General features: G+C 38.9%; 1 protein-coding gene across 4 annotated transcripts in view; it reads left to right on the forward strand.

Annotated features, from left to right (window-relative positions):
- il1rapl1a (interleukin 1 receptor accessory protein-like 1a) overlaps window positions 1–19,012 on the forward strand; it is a 231,640-nt gene that overhangs the window by 91,959 nt on the left and 120,669 nt on the right. For all 4 annotated transcript variants that reach the window (XM_023950643.2, XM_023950645.2, XM_023950644.2 and 1 more), the window contains exons 3-4: window positions 5,188–5,473; window positions 16,678–16,864. In XM_023950643.2, coding sequence (XP_023806411.1) covers window positions 5,188–5,473; window positions 16,678–16,864 — 473 coding nt within the window. The remainder of the gene's footprint in view (window positions 1–5,187; window positions 5,474–16,677; window positions 16,865–19,012) is intronic.

Here is a 19,012-nt window from a genome sequence, read left to right on the forward strand (position 1 = left end):
CTTTGTGTATGCGTGGGTTTTCTCTGGCTTCCCCGGACAGACAAAAAAACATGCTTTGTAGGTTAATCAGCATCTCTAGATTGGCCCTAGGTGAGCATGTGAGTGTGTGGTGGTGACTGCCGACCTGTTCAGCGTGCCTATCCCGGCTTTCACCCAACAGTAGCTGGATAGGCACCACTGTTCTGTCTGCGGTGCGTCTCTGTTATGTTGCGTGGGGAGTCTGTCCCATGCACATTGATACGTCAACAGACTGGAAATAGGACTCCTGCGTAAAGCTTGCGGTGTGCTGTGGAGGGATGGACGTGGAGCCCAGACGTGACGGAGGCGATGTAAACATTCTGATTGAATAATGAAAGATCTATTTCGTTGGGTCAACGCAATGGAGACGCACCAAGAGAGTTGAAATCAGCCTTTATTGACCACTAGGGTAAAAACTTTGGGAGAAAGTTGATCAGGACAGCTGCTGTTTAGAGAAATAAAGTTTAAAGTCATGAAGAGTTAACACTTCTGAGAAGGCCAACACTTCTTTACATCAGCAGATCTTCATGGTACGGAGGATAATTAGGTTGTGTTTTAACACATTATGACACCTTCTCTCGCTCAAACGCATACACACTGTCCGTGTATGAATGCACACACATTTGTAACACACCACACTGGTAATTACTGACATAATTAGGCAGACAACCATTCGTATAGGGAATGCACACTCATGGAAACCCACTCACACAAAGACACACATTGCCTCCCTGGTAATTAAGAGTATTAATTACAAGCATAGCTGTCCCTGTGAGGCTCTGTATCATTCACAGACTGGCACGCAGCGGGGTTCTTATTACTTTATCACACCACACCATCACAATACCCCCCCCCCCCCCCCCCCCACCCCACCGGTCTCTCTTGTTACACATGCATAGAAAGTCTTTAAAATGTACACCTGCTGGAAAAACAAGTACTGGCTAATTAGAAAGGGTCTGATAACTGGTCACAGGTTAAAAAACCTGAAGAGAGAAATCTGCTTTCTAGAATAAGAAAGGCCACAGTACCCGAGGTGCTTGGAGAACCAGTCTTTTATTTGTGTCAAATGCCTTTTGAGCAACTGAACCCCTCAGGCTCCATTTCTGGTTTTCCTTGTTTTATTGAAGCAACAAAAGCAGGGAGGATTGTTCACTTTCTTTTTTTGTGAGACAGTTTTTATTTGTGCTGCATAGGCTGGGATTTGCCACTTTTTTTTCTTCTTATTTTTGTTTTTTGTGAGTTTGTGTAGAAACATCGATCTTACTACCAACCTCTTCAGACATGTCGGACAAACTGTGACTGATTGCAGAGCTTTTGAGCTTACAGACAAGGTGTGTGTCGTGATTGAAAAAGTTGGATTCAGACTCAGTAAACTTACACCCAGACCACAAAGCTGTGAGTTGTGAGACATCTGGCATCATTGTTAGAAGAAAAAAGAAAAAATGCTGCAGAGCACGACTGTGTAAACACTGTTTGCTCGTGTGTATCTCAGCAAAGGGGAAGTGCTCACTATCACAGATTTAGAGAGATTAGTGAACTGTTTTTGAGATAAATTATTAATTTGTGTTTGTAGGAAATATTCTCATCTCATAAAAGATGAAAACCAAAACAAAAGTTTTGTGTTTATAGTTTCGTTCTGTGTACATTGTGATTTAGAGGGTGACAAATCATACGGGACGGTCAAAAGACTGAGTCGCTGTCAAGTGCAATGTTTCTTCACGATCACGCCACTTTTGAACGCTTTAAAACATCTGCGTCCAATCAGGCCGCACAAACAAACGACATACCCACCGTCCACTGTGTCTATCAATAAACAACTGTGATAAAACCAAAGCTGAACTAAGATCTTCAATACACTTATGCGAGGTGATGTTAAGCAAATAAAGTCAAAATAATCTAAATTTATCAAAGAAATATCTAACTGGCTCCTAAACACATGACTACTGTAAAGAGTTGCATATCATATCACAAAGCTGCCTTTCTTTGCTTCAAAATCCGCTGAAAATTACTTTAATTGTGTAAACGGTTAAAGAGTTACGGTAGTCAATAGAATGTATACACTGGAGCAAAATCTCTGGTTTCAAAGGGTTAATAAAATGTCCAGAGAGAGGGATTTCACCCTAAGGCTTCTATAGGTTTCACTTTTTACAGTGTTGCTCAAAAAGGTGTTGGGTAAAACTCGTCGTCCTCCCCAGACTCATTTACGCTACACACCATAAAAGCAAACATTGGCAAACCTCGAAAAGGAAATGGCACTCCATAAAAACGTAAGAATGTTATCTAACATCAAAGGACAGCTTTATGTCCCACACAAAGCATTCTGCAGAGCTAGAACCACACCATTCACTGCTGATAGATGAGGACAAGAACAACTCGGGGGTTTCTTTTCACTAATGCTAACAGGTTAACTAGAGCCATAAAACTGTTAAACACAGAGTCCCTAATTAATTGGGAATAATGATTTTCTGACTTTAAGTGTTTTTCCACTTTAGTTAAATAAGCCATATTATGCCAAGGTTTAAAAAATCTCAAGCAGTTTAAAAACACGCTGATATTTTTTGCTTTCCTTTATTCAAACAATATCTAATCTGAGTTTTAGGGGGGATATGTACTCTCATGTTGCAGTTTGAAGCTTCATCTGTTGCTGTACTCATAACTATGAAATGTATCAGTGAGATGGCTCCATTTGATTGATCAACAACAAGAAGAGGTCCATCTGATTGCATTAATGGATTTGTTTGATTTGTTAAATATGTCAAGCTGCCATAAGATTGTTTTAACACACTTAAGGTTGACCTTTTTTTGCAATTTTTGCTGTCTTTTGCAATATGCATATTGCGCAGCTTGATATCATGATTACAATCATTTTGCGATTTATTGTGCAGACCTAGTCTAAAGTAAATATAGAACAACATTAAAACAGAGCAACTCCACGCTATCCTGTCATTACATCTACAGTAGAACGTTTTGACCGTTTGTGTTTGTTGCAAGCATAGAGACAAATTATCTATGCTTGCAACAAACACAAGCATAAACCATTTATTTGTCTGTGCCGTCCATCCATCCATCCATTCATCCTCAGAACCTAATGCATCCCTTTCTGGGTTACGGGGTTGCTGGAGCTAACCAGACTACTGTTGGGCAAAGGCGGGGTAAAACCTAAACAGGTCGCCAGTCTGTCACAGAGCCACACACTCACACACATATTTCCATTCACACCTTAGAGTCACCAGTTAACCTATGAAGAATGTTTTTGGTCTACTGGAGGAAGCCAGAGGGCCTGTGGAAACACCCAGGCATGCACAGTGAGAACATGCAAACTCCACACAGAGAGATCCTAGCCGGGGTTTGAAGCAGGGTGAAGTTTCATTAAAATATATCACATTTACAAATGTATGTGAGTAATAAACTGCATCTACTGCTGCATGATATAAATGTCCTTTAGGTGTGAGAAACAATGCCCTTTACAGCCAAAATCACGTATTTTGAGCATATATATATTCAAATACTTGTGAATCAGAAGCAAATGAAAAAAAATCCAGATTAAAAAGATCATATTTGTTATGTTGAAAATGCGCTGAAGGGATCACAACCTCCCTGCTCCGCTCCCTTCTGATACATCCACTTGTAGACGACTAGATCAACGAGTGGCTTTGTTTTAATCGTCTGAGCTGACATCTGGCTCAAAACTGACAGCTGGAAAGCTCCAATATTGCTTGTCGTTTTTGTTGATCCAGTAATGTTAGGTTGGGGGTGTGAGGGGCTGATAGGGGAGCGTGTAAACCGATAGCTCTCAATTATAGGTGACAGGAAGGAGGGATGGGGTTTTTCTCCTTGCCAACAATCCCAGCCACAATTCAGAGGTGAATTTCTGATGAACTCCTACTGCTCTGCAGAACCTATGTCCCAGAAAACGACACAGGCTATTATATTTTAACTGAAAATGGCATAATCATAATTAAAAGATCACTGGGAACGCTTTTACAATAAATCAAAAGATGATCGTAGTAGGACTGCAAAACAACATATTTAACCCCGAAGCAACCAGAACGGGGGAACTTGTATGGCAGTTACACTACATTTGATTATCAGCTTGAATGCTGCATCCTATTCCTACCAAAGCATTTAGCGATTTCTACTCCACTACTCAGGACTTGATCAGATAGGTTATCAACAGAACCACAGTGCTTTAAGTTTGCTGTAATGAAACCATTGCTCAAAAAGTCTACTTCTGAGACTTCTGTTTTAGTCAATTATGGACTCGTATCACACTGTTATCTCAAAAGTCCTTGAACAAGTTGAGTCAAATCAAACTTACACTTGCAGAATAAGTGTGAACCCAGAGTGTGAGCCTGTATTTTAGCAAATCACCAGTCATGTGTCTTTTAAATTAGCTTCATTTCATTTTAGCAAATGATTAAGTTCCATTGCTGTACTTATTACCGAATACAGAAATGCAAAATAGCATCGGTGAGTGTCTGACCCATACGTTTATATTCATGGACCTTGCAAATACAAAGCGATGCACCCATCTTTACATATTTAACATGATCGTGACCTTTTTTTTTCTTCCCGTACAATTTTGGCAAAACTTATGAAGTATCTGTCAAAAATACTGATGAAAATCCTCTTTCAAGCATTCATAGCATTGACTACTAGAAAGCCATTTGGCTTCTGTGTCCAAGTTGCTATATAAAACCCTTCATTTTTAATGGTGATTGCAGTAGCCAGAGCCCTGACGGGTTCTGCCAAAAGAAATCACACTCCTCCCATTTATCCTTTCCATGGCTGCCTGCTCTATTTGGAATAAACGTCAAATCTTTCCTAACACGTATACAGCCCTAATGGCCAAACTCCATTTATCTTAAAGACCTATTTGGTCTCTATCAACCTACATGCTCTGAAAGCTGGTTTCCTTATAGTTCCCAGAGGATCTCAATCTAGACCTGCTGGCTGGGCTCTTAGTGTTTCAGACACTTGTGTGACTTCTTTTAAATCGAAGTTTAAGACTCTCATTTGTGATCAAAATTGAGGTCATGAATTTTATGGAATATTGTTTAAACATTTCCCTTTATGGTTTTTTTAACTCTATTTGTTTTGTGTTTGACAATTGTTTGTCTTGTGCTATTTTGTCCTAAGACTTTCCTATTTTTCTTTGCTCTCTTGCAGTGGACGGCTGCACGGATTGGTCTGTGGACTATCTAAAGTACCGGGTGCTTCAGGGTGAGCCGGTTCGGCTTAAATGCGCTCTGTTCTACGGTTACATCCGAGCCAATTACAGCCAAGCACAGAGTGTGGGTCTCAGCCTCATGTGGTACCGTAGCTCGGGCCTCGGCCACAGCGACTTTGAAGAGCCCATCTCCTTTGATGGGATCCGGATGAGCAAGGAGGAGGATGCGATCTGGTTCAGACCTGCAGACCTTCAAGATGTGGGCCTCTACTCCTGTGTCCTGCGGTAAGAAAACTATCACAAGAGGAAGATGTTTTTTATTTATTTATGAAAAAGTGCATTTGTAAGGGAGTATTCAACAATTTAACACATCAGAACAAGCATTAGGTTTTCATTTCTACTCCTTATTTATAAGAAAGATTGATGAAGCTGAACAAGAAGAGCAGAGGATCATTTGCATATACCAGAGAAATATATTGTATTTCAATTTCCAAAAAGCTTATCATATCATGGGAAAGTCTATTAATTTCCATAATTCCATTAAAAAAATACTTTCATAGAACATAGGATCAGGACTCACTGTTTAATTGATATGAAGTATTTATTTTTTTATTTTTTGGGGTTTCAGCTCGTGAAAACCACAAAAACAGTCTTCCTCCAAACCCTTGGATCTTGATTCCATAATGAAAGGCAGACTTTACTTTCATCAGAAAACAGGACCTTAGACCTCGGGCCAAAAGTCCAGTCCTCCTTCTCCTTCCCAGTTGAGATGTTTCCTCCATTTGTCCAGGCTCAGAAGAGGCTTAACCCGAAGAATCCAACAGTTGTAGAATGAATCTGAATGTGGTGGTTCTTGAAGCTGTTTCTCCACCTCCTTACTCTCTTTCTGGATGTCTGCAGGTTCTTTAATCTTGTCCCTTTGATAATCTGCTTAAGTCCACACTTGTCTCTTTTGCTGGTGCATATTCTCCTGCCACATTTTACCCTTCCATTAGACTTTCCATTGATCTGCTTGGACACAGGACTCTGAACAGCCAGCCTCGTGAGCTATAAACTTTTGTGGCTTAGCCAGACTATGAACCCGATTAATGATGGTTTTCTGGCTAGTTGTCAGGTCTGAAGTTTTTTCCCCATATTCAACCAAACTGAACCAGTTGAATGATATCTGTGCAAGTGTTTTGAGTTTAGTTGATGATTAGTTGGTGGAACTGTTTCAAATGTTCATGCCCTGCAAAATTTTGGGCTGATTTCTCCACAATATTCTAATTTTCTGAAATCCTGTTCTCATGGGTTTAATGAGCTGGAACCCCAGTTATTAATAAAATAAATACTTGAAATCAATGAAACTAGATTCTTGTTTAACTTTTTGAATGGAATTGTGGATATGTATGCACTTTTCCTGGATATTCTAATTTTTTGGAAAGGGTCTGGATAGTAGCTTTCAGATGAAATATTTATTACTGAATTTCCAAATGAAACTAAAAAAACAGACAAACAAAGAAGTAGATGTACAGACAAAGGGAAAAAGAAAAAAGCCTGCATTTAAATATGCAGGAATCTAAAATTAATCTTGCGTAGGCGTCACAGAGACTAGTCCTCAAGATGCATGATGATACGGTACTCATTTATTAACCTTTATATCTCTGAACATTCCTCGGTAAACTGCTCACTCCAGTCTTCATCTCACAGAGAATTTAATAAATGAACCTTTAAAAAAACTCTAAAAAAACCTAAGTAGCAAAATACATTGTGAGTGGATTGACATGCCAGTCTGTACCGCTTCCATTACAACACAGTCTGAAGCACCGACACTTTCCAGTGTGGTCTCATATTAATACTGCCTTTGATTATTGACAATTTGCTCTAAAAAGTCTTTGCTCATATTGGAATGCCCTGTTTGAAATCCAGGAACGACCATAATTTTGCAGAATGCTTCACTTGTGAAAAGCGCCCCCAGCTCTGTGTTCCCAGTCTGTGTGTGTTGAGCTTTGGGGATTTCCAAGCTCTCAGATGTACTAATCAAAATGCTGCGAGAGATTTGCCTTAGAGCCGAAAACAATTATTTTCTGTTAGGGAAGAAGCTTTTGACTCACATTTTAGGGAATGCATCTCAAACACTCTCCTCAAGAACAGAGGGTGATAAAAGGAGCCCTCACAGCTTTGGAAAGACTCTCTTTACTGAATGACATCTGTACATTAAGAGTGTTATGTGGCTGTTACTTATAAGACAAATACTTCATATCACTATAAGAAATAGCATGAACTTAATAATTAATGCTTTATGTTGGGACTCAAACATTGCATAAAACTGTTATTATTGATATACATTACAAAAAAAACATAATTTGGTTTTAAGATTATGTTTGTTTCATTTCAATGTTATAAAAGGAATACTATTTGTATTTATAATTATGTTAATTATGCAATTCAAGTTTGTTTTTACATATAGTACAGACTTTGGAGACACTTACCCATTCATTTGAATGAGAAGGTGTGTCCAAACTTTTGGTCTTTACTGTATGTATCTGAAAGTCTCTTATATAGAACTTAAAAAAACAGGTTAAGAAATTGTTTACAATTTTGGTTTATTTTTATTTCAAGACCCACTCCAATAAAAATCCTGTTTTTTCGTGTTGTTAACATGTTCTTGTAGCATTTTTTATTCTCATGATGGTGGATATATATATATATATATAAGGAAAATTAAGATTAAAACTGCATTTCTGATTATTTCTTTATTCAAATAGTTGTGAATTGGGAGCAGACAAAAAATGTTGCGTAAGATTTACAATTGGCAAGCAATAAGCTTCCTCCTCCGCTCCATTCTGATGACTAGATTGATAACTTGATCCATGTACGTCTTTGTTTTCCTTTTTTGAGCAGGAATCTGCCTAAAAACATTACGACTGGATAGCTCCAACATTGCTCACCGTTTTTGCTGCACCACTAATGTTAGGGCGGGGGATTGTGAGGGGGTCTAAACTCCTGGGAGAGGTGTGAACAGATGGATGATGGGAAATGAAGACAGGCTCACTCCACACCAGCAGTCCCACCCACAACTTTAATGGATCTCACCACTCCACAGAAACAATGTCCCAGAGAGTTTGATTCAATTCAATTTTATTTTATTTATATAGCCCAATATTACAGCAATAGTTGTCTCAATGGGCCTCATTGTATAATAACATTAAATTTGTCATTAAATACAATAGATAATTGCTAAACTAAACTAAACTAAACAGACTAAGCTGAACTGGACATCCCTGCCATTTGACCCTCCTTCTTGGTAATGAAAAACTCTTTTAAAAAAAACGGATTCCGGCAAAGAAAAGAAGAAACCTCAGGGATGCCCATATGAAGGAGGGATCCTCCCCCAGGACGGACAGGTGGTGTGCCAGAACTCTTAGAGAAGAATTAGCTAATCTAACTCTACAACTACATGTGTAAATAGTGCAGCAGATGGTCTTCATCCGGATGGAGTTGGGGGACGGCTGGGGGTGGGGTATGAGCCACAGGAGGTACAGGAGCACGGATGAGCCAACTGGAATCTGGAATCAGTCACGCTCCCCCGGAGGGGATTCGGAAAGAGGGATAATACAGGAATAGCACTGCACCAAACAGAGGCGTGGAGACCTAAATGATAAATAAATCATCAAGAATAGAGGAGAAACGGAGAGATTTGTCAGATTATTTTTAAACTAAATTTCTTGTAGAATTTTAACTTGGAAAAATAGTTTTTTAGAAACCAGAAGGTGAAAATATCAAACGTCAACTTAAGCTCAGTTCTGACCGGTCTGTAAAAATATTGTTTGACATTAAACCGGTCCATGGCCGGAAAAAGATCAGAGTCTCCTGTGGTACATGACTATCTGTAGTGAATCCATGAAATACTAATTTTTTCCACACAAAAAAAAAGTTGAACAAAGTGCTTGATCATTTTTATTTGGATATCATTTTTTTCTGGCCGTTCATAATATTTCTGAGTATCTTCTGTTGGCCACAGTTTGCTGAGGTGATAGCAATCTGTGTGTCATCTCTGAATATCAACTTGATGTAAACATTTCTGAATCAAAGCTGACAGAGTGTCTATTTAAGACATGGCAGTTGTTTAATTTTCCGATCGAGAATTGGGCTCTTTGTCTCTAATAGCTCCTGGTTGCACTTTATATTTAGCATGATAGTGTGCTGTCACTGTGGGCGTGCTGTGTTCTGTTGATAAATATAGATAAATGCGTCTGATTGAAGCAGCTTTTTGCTGTAGCCCTCCAAATGTGTTCCACAGTCAGGGATATGAAGACACACAGACTCACTGAAATGTGTGTGCTGAGAGTGTGTTTGTGTGTGTGAATGGATATCTTCGTCCTTCCCTGTCTGGATATTCAAGTCTAATTTGCCAGGTTTGCAAGGTGATTTCATTCACACGCTAATATGTAGCTCTTTCTTTTTTTTTGTTTCATTTTACATCCACCACTCCACTTTTTTCCTCCCCACTCAGTCATTTTATTCACACTGCTTCATTTTACCTGACGAATTATTTTAAAGAACGTCAGCTAATGAGTCAGTGCTCAGGAGTCGTTCAGACCGTGCACCATGCTTTGCCGTAATTACATTATTCTAGATGTTGTATAATAACGCATGGAAAATCAGTTACTAGGGACTACTGACTAACATCCAAAGCAACTCTACTTAAATAGAATTTGACAGATGTGAAAGACATTGTTGGACTGCGTGTCGGCCACCGGCTGGCTGTCAATCAAAAGCCACATACGCCACTCTCCTCCTCATGCCGAATGCACCTGCTGAGAGCATAAAAAAATACTCTGAATTTTTCTTTCCTGTGGAACTTTGAGGCTTTCTTCATGTGGCAAAGTTTCTGTCAAAAATGTGCCTGCGTGCTCATGTGTGAAAAAATGAGAAACTCTGCACTGATTTATTTCTGTTGAAATCACTGGTCTGGTTTGCCCTTCATTTCATATTCAAAGGGACTCTTCAAATAAAAATGTAGCCAATTTTGAGTCTTTTTTCACGCTAAACGCACTTTTCTTTTGTGCTGCACAAAACAAGAACTCTGAAAAAAAAGGAACTAAAATACAAAAAAAGCCTTGGAAATATGTAACTATTTCATGAAAGAAGAACAAATAATAATCGGCGGCATATGTCTGATAAAACATGGCTCAGCACTGTTTATTTGTTTCTCCTATAGCTACTTTGACAGTCACACTAAAAAATTGACATTTTGTTATTGTAATGATCCTTTTACAGTAAAAGTATACAGGTTAGATTTCTAATAATTGTTGTTGGATTTCTTAAATAAATTAAGAATGAGTCAGAAGTACGGAACGAACCAAGACGTACAGCAAAAGGAATTCATTTTCTTGTATTTTTTAATTAAAAAAAAAACAGGTCTGTTTTTGGTTAATCAGAAATGCTTAATTCATGAAGTCATCATTCCAGTTATCAGTTGGAACCTGTCCCTCTGGGTCGGCTGCTGTTCAGCAGCTGCAGCTCTAGATGGGGACCTGCATCGCCACTTAGCTGTGGTGAGGCTGGTCAAACATCTTGTTTCCCATTGTCTATCCCCATCAGTTAGGGGGTGGGAGGTGTGAAAGGAGTGGGGGTTGTGTCTAGGTCTGGGGAGGGGGCTATATTTAAATTGTCATGCTTGTTTTTATCTTATATATTTTATTTGTTTTGTTGTAGTGTAAAGCACTTTGATATATTTTTAGTACTATATGAATATAGTTTGATTTGATTTCTTATAGATCCTAATTGGAAAAAGGTTGTAGGTTATTCCAAAATATAAATTACACAAATTGACAACTATTAGAGAGAAATCTTTGGTGCAACTACATCATTTTTTTGCACAAGTAAGAGGATTTGGTCAAACTAACCAGAGCTACTGGCTGTTAGCAAAGGTTAGTTTTACTTTATCAGAAATTTCCTTTTTTTAACTATAAAGAAGCGACATCAATAACTAATCGTCACATTGTTTCTCTGAGTGTTTCAGCACCATGGACAGCACTGTAGCCCACAAGCGTTCTCTTGCACAAAATCGATTTAAAGTCCCAATTTGATCAGCCTTTGATCTATTTTAACGCATTCCCAGTGCTCTTTTAATTATAACTGTGTCATTTTTTAGCCATAAAAACAAACAAACCTGTATCGTTTCCTAGGATATAGTTTCTGCAGAATTCATTAGTTCTTTAGAAATTGGTCTCTGGGTATTGGGCTGGTAGCTTACGGTCCCTCACACCACCAACTCAACATTAACAGATGGCAATCAATATTGAAACTATCCAGCCGTGCAGTTTTGAGCAAGATACCAGCTCAGACGAGGAAACAAAGATGTACATGGATGTATTTGTCTAGAAGTGGATGCATCAGAATGGAGCGGAGCAGGAAGCTTGTGGCCCGTTCGGAACATTTTTGTCTGTTCCTGATTGACAACGATAAAAAATAAAATACTCATAAATGCCATTTTTGAGCCTCATTTTCTTTATAAAAAACACCCCAAACACAATATTTATAAGTGGGTCTTTAAAATGGATCAGACTCTTTTCTTAAAGTTCTGTCTTTTGCTTTACGCATTTTAAGGTCAGTATCATAATTGGCCCAGTTTCTAAACCAAAGGAAAAACACGAGTTTTTCAAATGAAAGGTTGAAATATTATCAAGAGCAGACAGTCTTAGCGCGTGTGAAATACACAAAATGAGGTCAAGCAAGTGATTTCTTTCCCTCCTGCTGGTAGCACTCATTATTGTTTATTATAAAGCATTTTTTTCCTAGCGTGCATGCCATTACTTTACCCCTTGGAAAGTCCATTAGGTGCCATTATTTACAGCAATTCTTCCATTCCACTTCATTGGTGCATAGTTTTAAATCATAACCTAGGCAGGTAAAAAGTGTTGTGAAAGCACAAAAAGGCCAAAGACCAGGATGCCTTGTTTTTTTTTTCTTCCACCACCTATAGTTCGGCAGTTTTGTTTGCAGGGCTCCCTTCAGGATAAATATACTGTCCAAGAGAATTCTGTGAGCCCACAACATCACAACTTCCCACTCGCCTTCCTCTGCATGGACCTACGAAGTCAATAATGATAGATTTTAACACTAAAACTGCATCACTGTGGCAGGATCTTGCATCTTACTCCTCTTCCTACAGCATTGCACCAGCTGCTCTCTTAGTCATCTTCAATCGAGGGCTATACAGGGGGTATTTGCACAGTTTTATTCCCCCCTGTTTGGAGCTGTTTTTGTCTCAAGGCTGTGTGGGAAACCATGCTTCCATGTGTGGGTATGTATCTCTATTTCATGGCCCCAGAGGGTCAGAGGTGTTTATATGAGAGAGGCGACGCTCTTATTGCTTCCATAACCTGACTAGATCATATGAAAGCCTGTCATTTACAGTGAATTGGGGCATCTGGCCATCTGTAAATGTAATGTAATGAAATGTAATGAAAGAACATACAGCTGCTCCCGTGGCCTGATGACTGAGGGGTCGACCCGGCCAGATCACAGCTGGATTGAAGATGGATACACATTCAGACACATATCAAGAACTATGAGGTCTTTTAAGGTTTAGCTGTTCATCAAACGAATGAGGCAGCAGCGGCTGTTGCTGACTCTCTGATTCATGGTTTCATTAACTCCAGACCCCGTAACTGCTAAAGCTCCCATTGTGTTACAAAGTCTTTCATAAGCTTTAATACATCTAACACCATTCAGCTCCTTTTTTCTACTTTTCTTTACCTTCTTCTTCAAGTTTCACTGTAGAGGCTTACACCATGCTGTACATAAGTTTATTTTTGGTGCAAAGTTGGACTTACGACTTTTAATATAAATTAAATTTGTCACTTCTGAAATCAGTGGTCATTTGTGGAATTACAAGTGTATAGAAACACCATATCTTTTGGAGTATAGATTACTGTTTTTAGCAGTTTTGTCAAGGGAGTGACTCACACACAGCTGCAAATTATTTGTGATTAAAAATAAATAAATAAACAGAAAAAACACTAGGGGGCACTGTAGGTGTGTGTATCACTATTTGCTACTGACACCAACACAGAAGAAGAAACTCCGTCTTAAGCTGCGTTCACACCGAATACCATTTCTCACATCAAATCAGAGTTGGCCACCTCTCCTTCGCCGCTCAGTGAATTTGCTGTTGGATGCTGTTGGATCCAAAAATGTTCATAATCTTGACACCCTGGCCCTGTGTGGGAGAAACTACTGCCAAATGCTTTTAGCCTGTTCGCTACATAAAGGGGTGTCTGTGTATCTCATTTCCATTGCATGGAAGACACAGAGGATGTTTAAAGATCAGAATTAGTCATTTGAAAAAGCTACATCGGTAATCACATCTTATGTCTGGGTTCATGCGATCATTCAGAGATTCTCCAGAACCACACCCCCTGCAGAAGCTGCACCTCAATGATGGCTGCTTCCGTGTTGTTTCTGTCTCTCTGTCACCCAGTTTGAAGACTTACTGTCCCGCGTTAACCTGAGTGGGGAAAAGACAAAAACAAGACTTAAAAAAAAATTATAATAAAGTTCAGGAGACCCGAGCAGGCTGCTTCCCCAATGCCGCTCCTCTGCCTTAGCCCGCCAGCTCGCCTCCTGTAGCTGATCCTACGAGGTGATCGAGTCACTGGACATGTCCAAAGATGAGTCCTTGATTGATAGATGTGACGCAGCCAAAGTTCAGATATGTGGATTTTGGCCACTCCACGCTGTGCTGCCCAAATCTCGCCACAGGACCTCACATCACATCTATACATTGAAACCGTCCCTGACAAGCCAATCACGTTAGGTGTAAATGTAGCTTAACGCTGAGCTTTGAGGAACTGTTTCAAAGCAACACAGACGATGAAGAATTCATCGGATTTAGTTATTTTTGAAGTGATATAAAGAGTTTAGTTGACTTGTTAGCATGTCCTTCATTCCGTTATTAGGGTTTGCTTTTCTTGTTCCCGTAATTTGTTATAGAAATTTTTCCCAATAGTGCAACTTATAAATGATCTTTACTTCTTTGTTATGCATTTTTTTGGCTGCTGTAACTTATACTCCAGTGTAACTTATATTTCTTCATGTATATATATAGCTCTTATTAGTCTGGAGAGGAGTGCTTTCCAGAGAAGATAAGTTGTTGTAATCATTGGTGTATCTTAAAGGGGTGATGATTAAGGTAATTAAAAGACACTTATTTCTTCTTTCTACTTCATATTACTTCTTTGATCTCATTTGAATTTGACACCAGGGGTGGATGTATTAAGGTGTGTTATGGCCTTTACTAGTCATAACCCAGTAAAGGCTACTATATCAAAGAAAATTCAAGTTTTAAGGAATTTAAACACTTTAATGAAATCCACAAAAATAGCAACATCCTATCATCTTTTTTATTAGATATTGATAGTATCAATTATGATACCATAGGTGATCTTTTGATATTTTTACCCACAATTAGGTTAGTTTAAGATATTGATGAGTGTTCCAAAATATAGGACCTTGATAACCCACTGTATCAAATTTAATCCACAGATTTTCAACATGTTGTAACTTTGTTATAAAGAAAGAATTTTTTAAAATTAGCTACACTTTTTCCCATTGAAAGCATTTTTTTAGATTTCATGGACACAGCCATTTTCAAATGAGCAAGAAAAGCCCTTTACTGCCCCTAGCGGAATGATGATGAACTACGGAGCAGTAAACGTGGACATAGTTATGGACAATGGGTTTATAAGGAAAGCTTTCATCATGCTAATGAGATAGGCGTCCCAGAAATAGTTGTAGGGTTGATTTTTTTTAATTATTTTATGAAACAGTCTTCCAGTTTATCACTATGTCTTATGGTGGCAGGGATTGGACTGACGTCTTTCAATACTGTTTGTGCACCTCACAAAATTAAACAAAACAACTTTTAAAACCCTTTAAATATTTCAATAGGCTGTGCAGCAGCTGAACTGTCTACATGCACTCAGCCTTGGGCTTCAAATTTAGTTGAAAACCGCTCCGCACAGCCTTTACTTTGAAAGGAGACACTGTCAGGTTGTATTGTGTCATTGCGTTTTCAGTGAAGATGGAGACTTGCTTTTATTTTGTTAGATTGCAAAGTCAGAAAACTAGTTGGAGCTGCGATGGCTGCCGAGATAAGAGGAAAGGAGATGAGCAATGGGGGCTCACTCATTGTGATGACCGGGCAGCTTTCGCAGCTTTGTGAGGAAATCTTCACATTTGTCTTGTCTTTGATTAGCATTTCCTCACTTCCAACAAAAATCCAATCTGACTCAGAGGTGTTCGGCTTTAAAGCTGTTCGGCTTTTCATTACTGCTCGTCTTACAAACACAGAACCGAGAGAGAGGAAGGTATAAATGCATTATTTAGTGGTAGGAGACACCATTACATTGTTACATTCAGATGTTTCAATCAGAGGTGCATAGGATCCAGGACTTTGTCACAAAGACCCCATTTACCTCGGTTTGTGAAATAAATAGGTTAATCCGAGGAGTTTAGTGATCCCGGTGTGATGGGATTCCACCTGAGTGAAGACACAGGCATCGTTCCGCAGCCAACTAGAGCCGCTCTAATTATCAAGTTGGATTGTTTAGACTTTAACACGTGTGGTTAGCATCACCAAAGATTACATAGCTTAAAAATCTTTCATGTCTGACTTTATTTTCAACTATATTAAATAAAAAATTCTTCAATGTGGAGTCATGGATTCAATCTAGGGTGGGTCGTCGGGGCCTTCAAGGCTTTCTCTGAAGGCCTAAAAAATATATCTGAATCATATGTTAATTATATTTTGTCCATGCATACTCATTAAATCATTCCAAATGGTCTGTCCATTTCCTTTTATTGTGTTTATGATGGTTATGCTGCTTCCAGACAGACATATTTTCATATTGGAGCATTCAACCAATCGCATTTCAGCTGTCCTTTGTCGCCAGGTAGGATAAAGGCCTTCACCACATGTTCATGTCAAATGATACAGCTTTGTATGAATGTAAAACTGCTGATTGTATTGTTTTTTGCATTAGTGTTGATTGTTTGAAATAAACCATTTCAAATCAAATCAAAAATAATTTGAACTCAGTAATCGTTGGAAAATCTGAATTTGAATTCCTTTGATCCAGATCTAAGCACCATCAATTCTCCCTTTAATTATATCATAGATTATACAAGATTGAATGAATAAACTACATGCTGACTTCTTAAAAAATGAATAAATATAAGTATAAAAAGAGTCAGTCTTTTGAACGGCTCAAAAGATTCGGCTCCCTAAAAAGAGTTATAAATCCATCACTAGTCAACAGACTTGTAAAGAATCTATAAAGAATTCTTTGTTGTGTTTTTCTTTATGTGTTATCGTACTGCTTTTGTTAATGAACCATGTTTGCAACTTTAGATTTGTTGATTGAACTGGGATCCAGTGACATAACCTGTGATGACTGATGTCTAATCCCAAACTCTTTTGTGTTGCTTTTTTCCAACAGGAACTCTACATACTGCATGAAGGTGTCCATGTCTCTGACTGTGGCTGAAAATGACACAAATCTTTGTTACAATTCCAACATGAGGAGAACGGAGAAGGCTGAGCTCAGTAAGAGTAAGGAGATCCTCTGTCCTGACATAGAAGACTATGTGGAACCCGGCAAGGAGCTAAACATCACGTGGTTTAAGGTATGCTTGCTACCTGATTTATCTGATGGTGGAACTTTGTGTGGAACTTGATGGATTTCAAGAAAAAGCTAAAGCAAGAAGGTCCGCATTTGTGCTTACAAAAAAATGAAAATAGTTTACAATGCTCTAATGGTTTGTTTTTATCTAATTTTCTTGGTCATTTATTCTTTTAAGGCCTTGTCGGAAACAGTTTAAGATCACCTACACAGATTCTAAATGAGGGCGATTGCTTAAAAAGACCCACACTGATGTGTTTTTGGTGTTTTTAACATTGCATTTTTCTCATGATGAATTACATTTATAAAAAAAATAAAGATTAAATTGCATCTGCGTATTCCTTTGTTAAAACTGTTGCAAATCAGGAGAAGACATGAAAAAGGAGCTCATTTATGACGTAATAAAACACTGGGTGGGCCACAAGCTCCCTGCTCTGCTCCATTCTGATGCATCCACTTGTAGACTCATAGATCCACGTATGTCTTTGTTTGCTTTTTCTGAGCCGGAAACTGGATCAAAACTGTGTGTCTGGATAGCTCCAATATTGAACACCATTTTTGTTGCATCGATTTATGTTATTTTAGGGATGTGAGGGGCTTTATGTTATCAGGAGATTGTGTAAATAGATGGATGATGATAGAGCAGAAGAAGATTGGAGTGGGAATTTAAGAGTACCCATGTTCCACACCTAGTAAGAGTCATTGAGAGAGAATGAGAACTGCACAGAGGGCGGCCCCAGCAAAGACGTTCATAATGAGCAGCAAAGTTCTGTGAGAAGGAATCCTGCAATGTCACTCTGTGCCCTGAGGGAAGATCGGATGCCCTCCAAATGATCCTGTTCCCTGATTTTTATTCAGCATTCACCCACTCCTCCTTTGCCTTTCCTGGGTCAGGCACAGCCTCTGGACAGCAAAGCGCTTCCCAACAAAAGGGCTCAGGCCAGACTAATCACAGGCAGATCAGCAGTACATTAGCTGGCAGGGCTCGACCTCTAGGTTTTTCTACAATTCAATTACAATCTGGGTAATGACTGGGAGTGCTGGGACTTAGAGTTATTTGGATGACTGCAGAGCCACTATGATTGAATTTCGAAGGTTGCCAGGAGCGATGATGGAAAAGAATCCGCCGCGCCATCGCTGTCCCTGCCAGAGCACCGGGAAGATGCAGAGAGAGCACGGAGGCGCTCAACGTTCATGTGCACGCATACTGACACGTACACACAACACAAACATTTTTAGTTTTTCATGAGATGTTTCATGAGAGGCTGCTGTAAATAAAATTCTCCATCCTCTGTGGCCTTAGTGGAATATTGAATGGAGGATATTAAGTTCAGAGCAATAAATCTTGCTAAGATAAGCAGGATAAGAGGAAAGATGTATCATTTTGGCAAACAGAATTCATATGTTTGGCAGTGGCAGGATTGCATCCTCACCACTTGATCCACCTTTGCAACACCCACTCAGGTTTTTCATTGTTTATTTTTTTTTAAAGGTCCATCTCAACTTCTTTCCTCAACACTTTAGAGACCCATATTGCACGGATTGATCATGAGGGAATAAACGTGGAAAAAGTGAGAAAGGTTGTGGTCTATACATTAAATTTTCTTATATGTATCATGAATAAACCACGTTAAAACACAGAAGAAGTATGAATAAACCACACAAAGGACACATAAATCAACGTAGAACATGAACCATGTGTGGTTATTACACTGTTTATATCAGTGACGTGCGGTGAGGTTAATGGCTGGTGAGGCACTGACGTCATCACTCAGATTTACAAACATATGAACCATGAGTATAAATAACTGAGTAACTTATTCACCATTTAATTGACAACAGTTAACGTTTTGTTTAAAATATCATTTCAACATGTTTTTTTTTCATATACAAACTGCAGCATAGAAAAAAGCACAAACGTTATTATCGTCTTACCTTTACTTGTAAATAAAGTCCATACGCCGCTCCTTCTGAAGAAAATGACTTGCCGCTTGCTATCACTTCTTCTAGTATTATATTCAGGCTGTTCATAATCTTAGGGCTCACCGGCGCCCCCTAACATGAGGCACGAGAAAGTCTGGCCTCACCCAGCGGCTTTTTTGCCGGCGTTTAGCGCTCAGCACAAGAAACACGTCCCTCACATACAGTTATT

The sequence above is a fragment of the Oryzias latipes genome, chromosome 21 (genome assembly GCF_053564925.1).
Source record: "Oryzias latipes strain Hd-rR chromosome 21, Olatipes_Hd-rR_3.1".
Taxonomy (NCBI): domain Eukaryota; kingdom Metazoa; phylum Chordata; class Actinopteri; order Beloniformes; family Adrianichthyidae; genus Oryzias; species Oryzias latipes.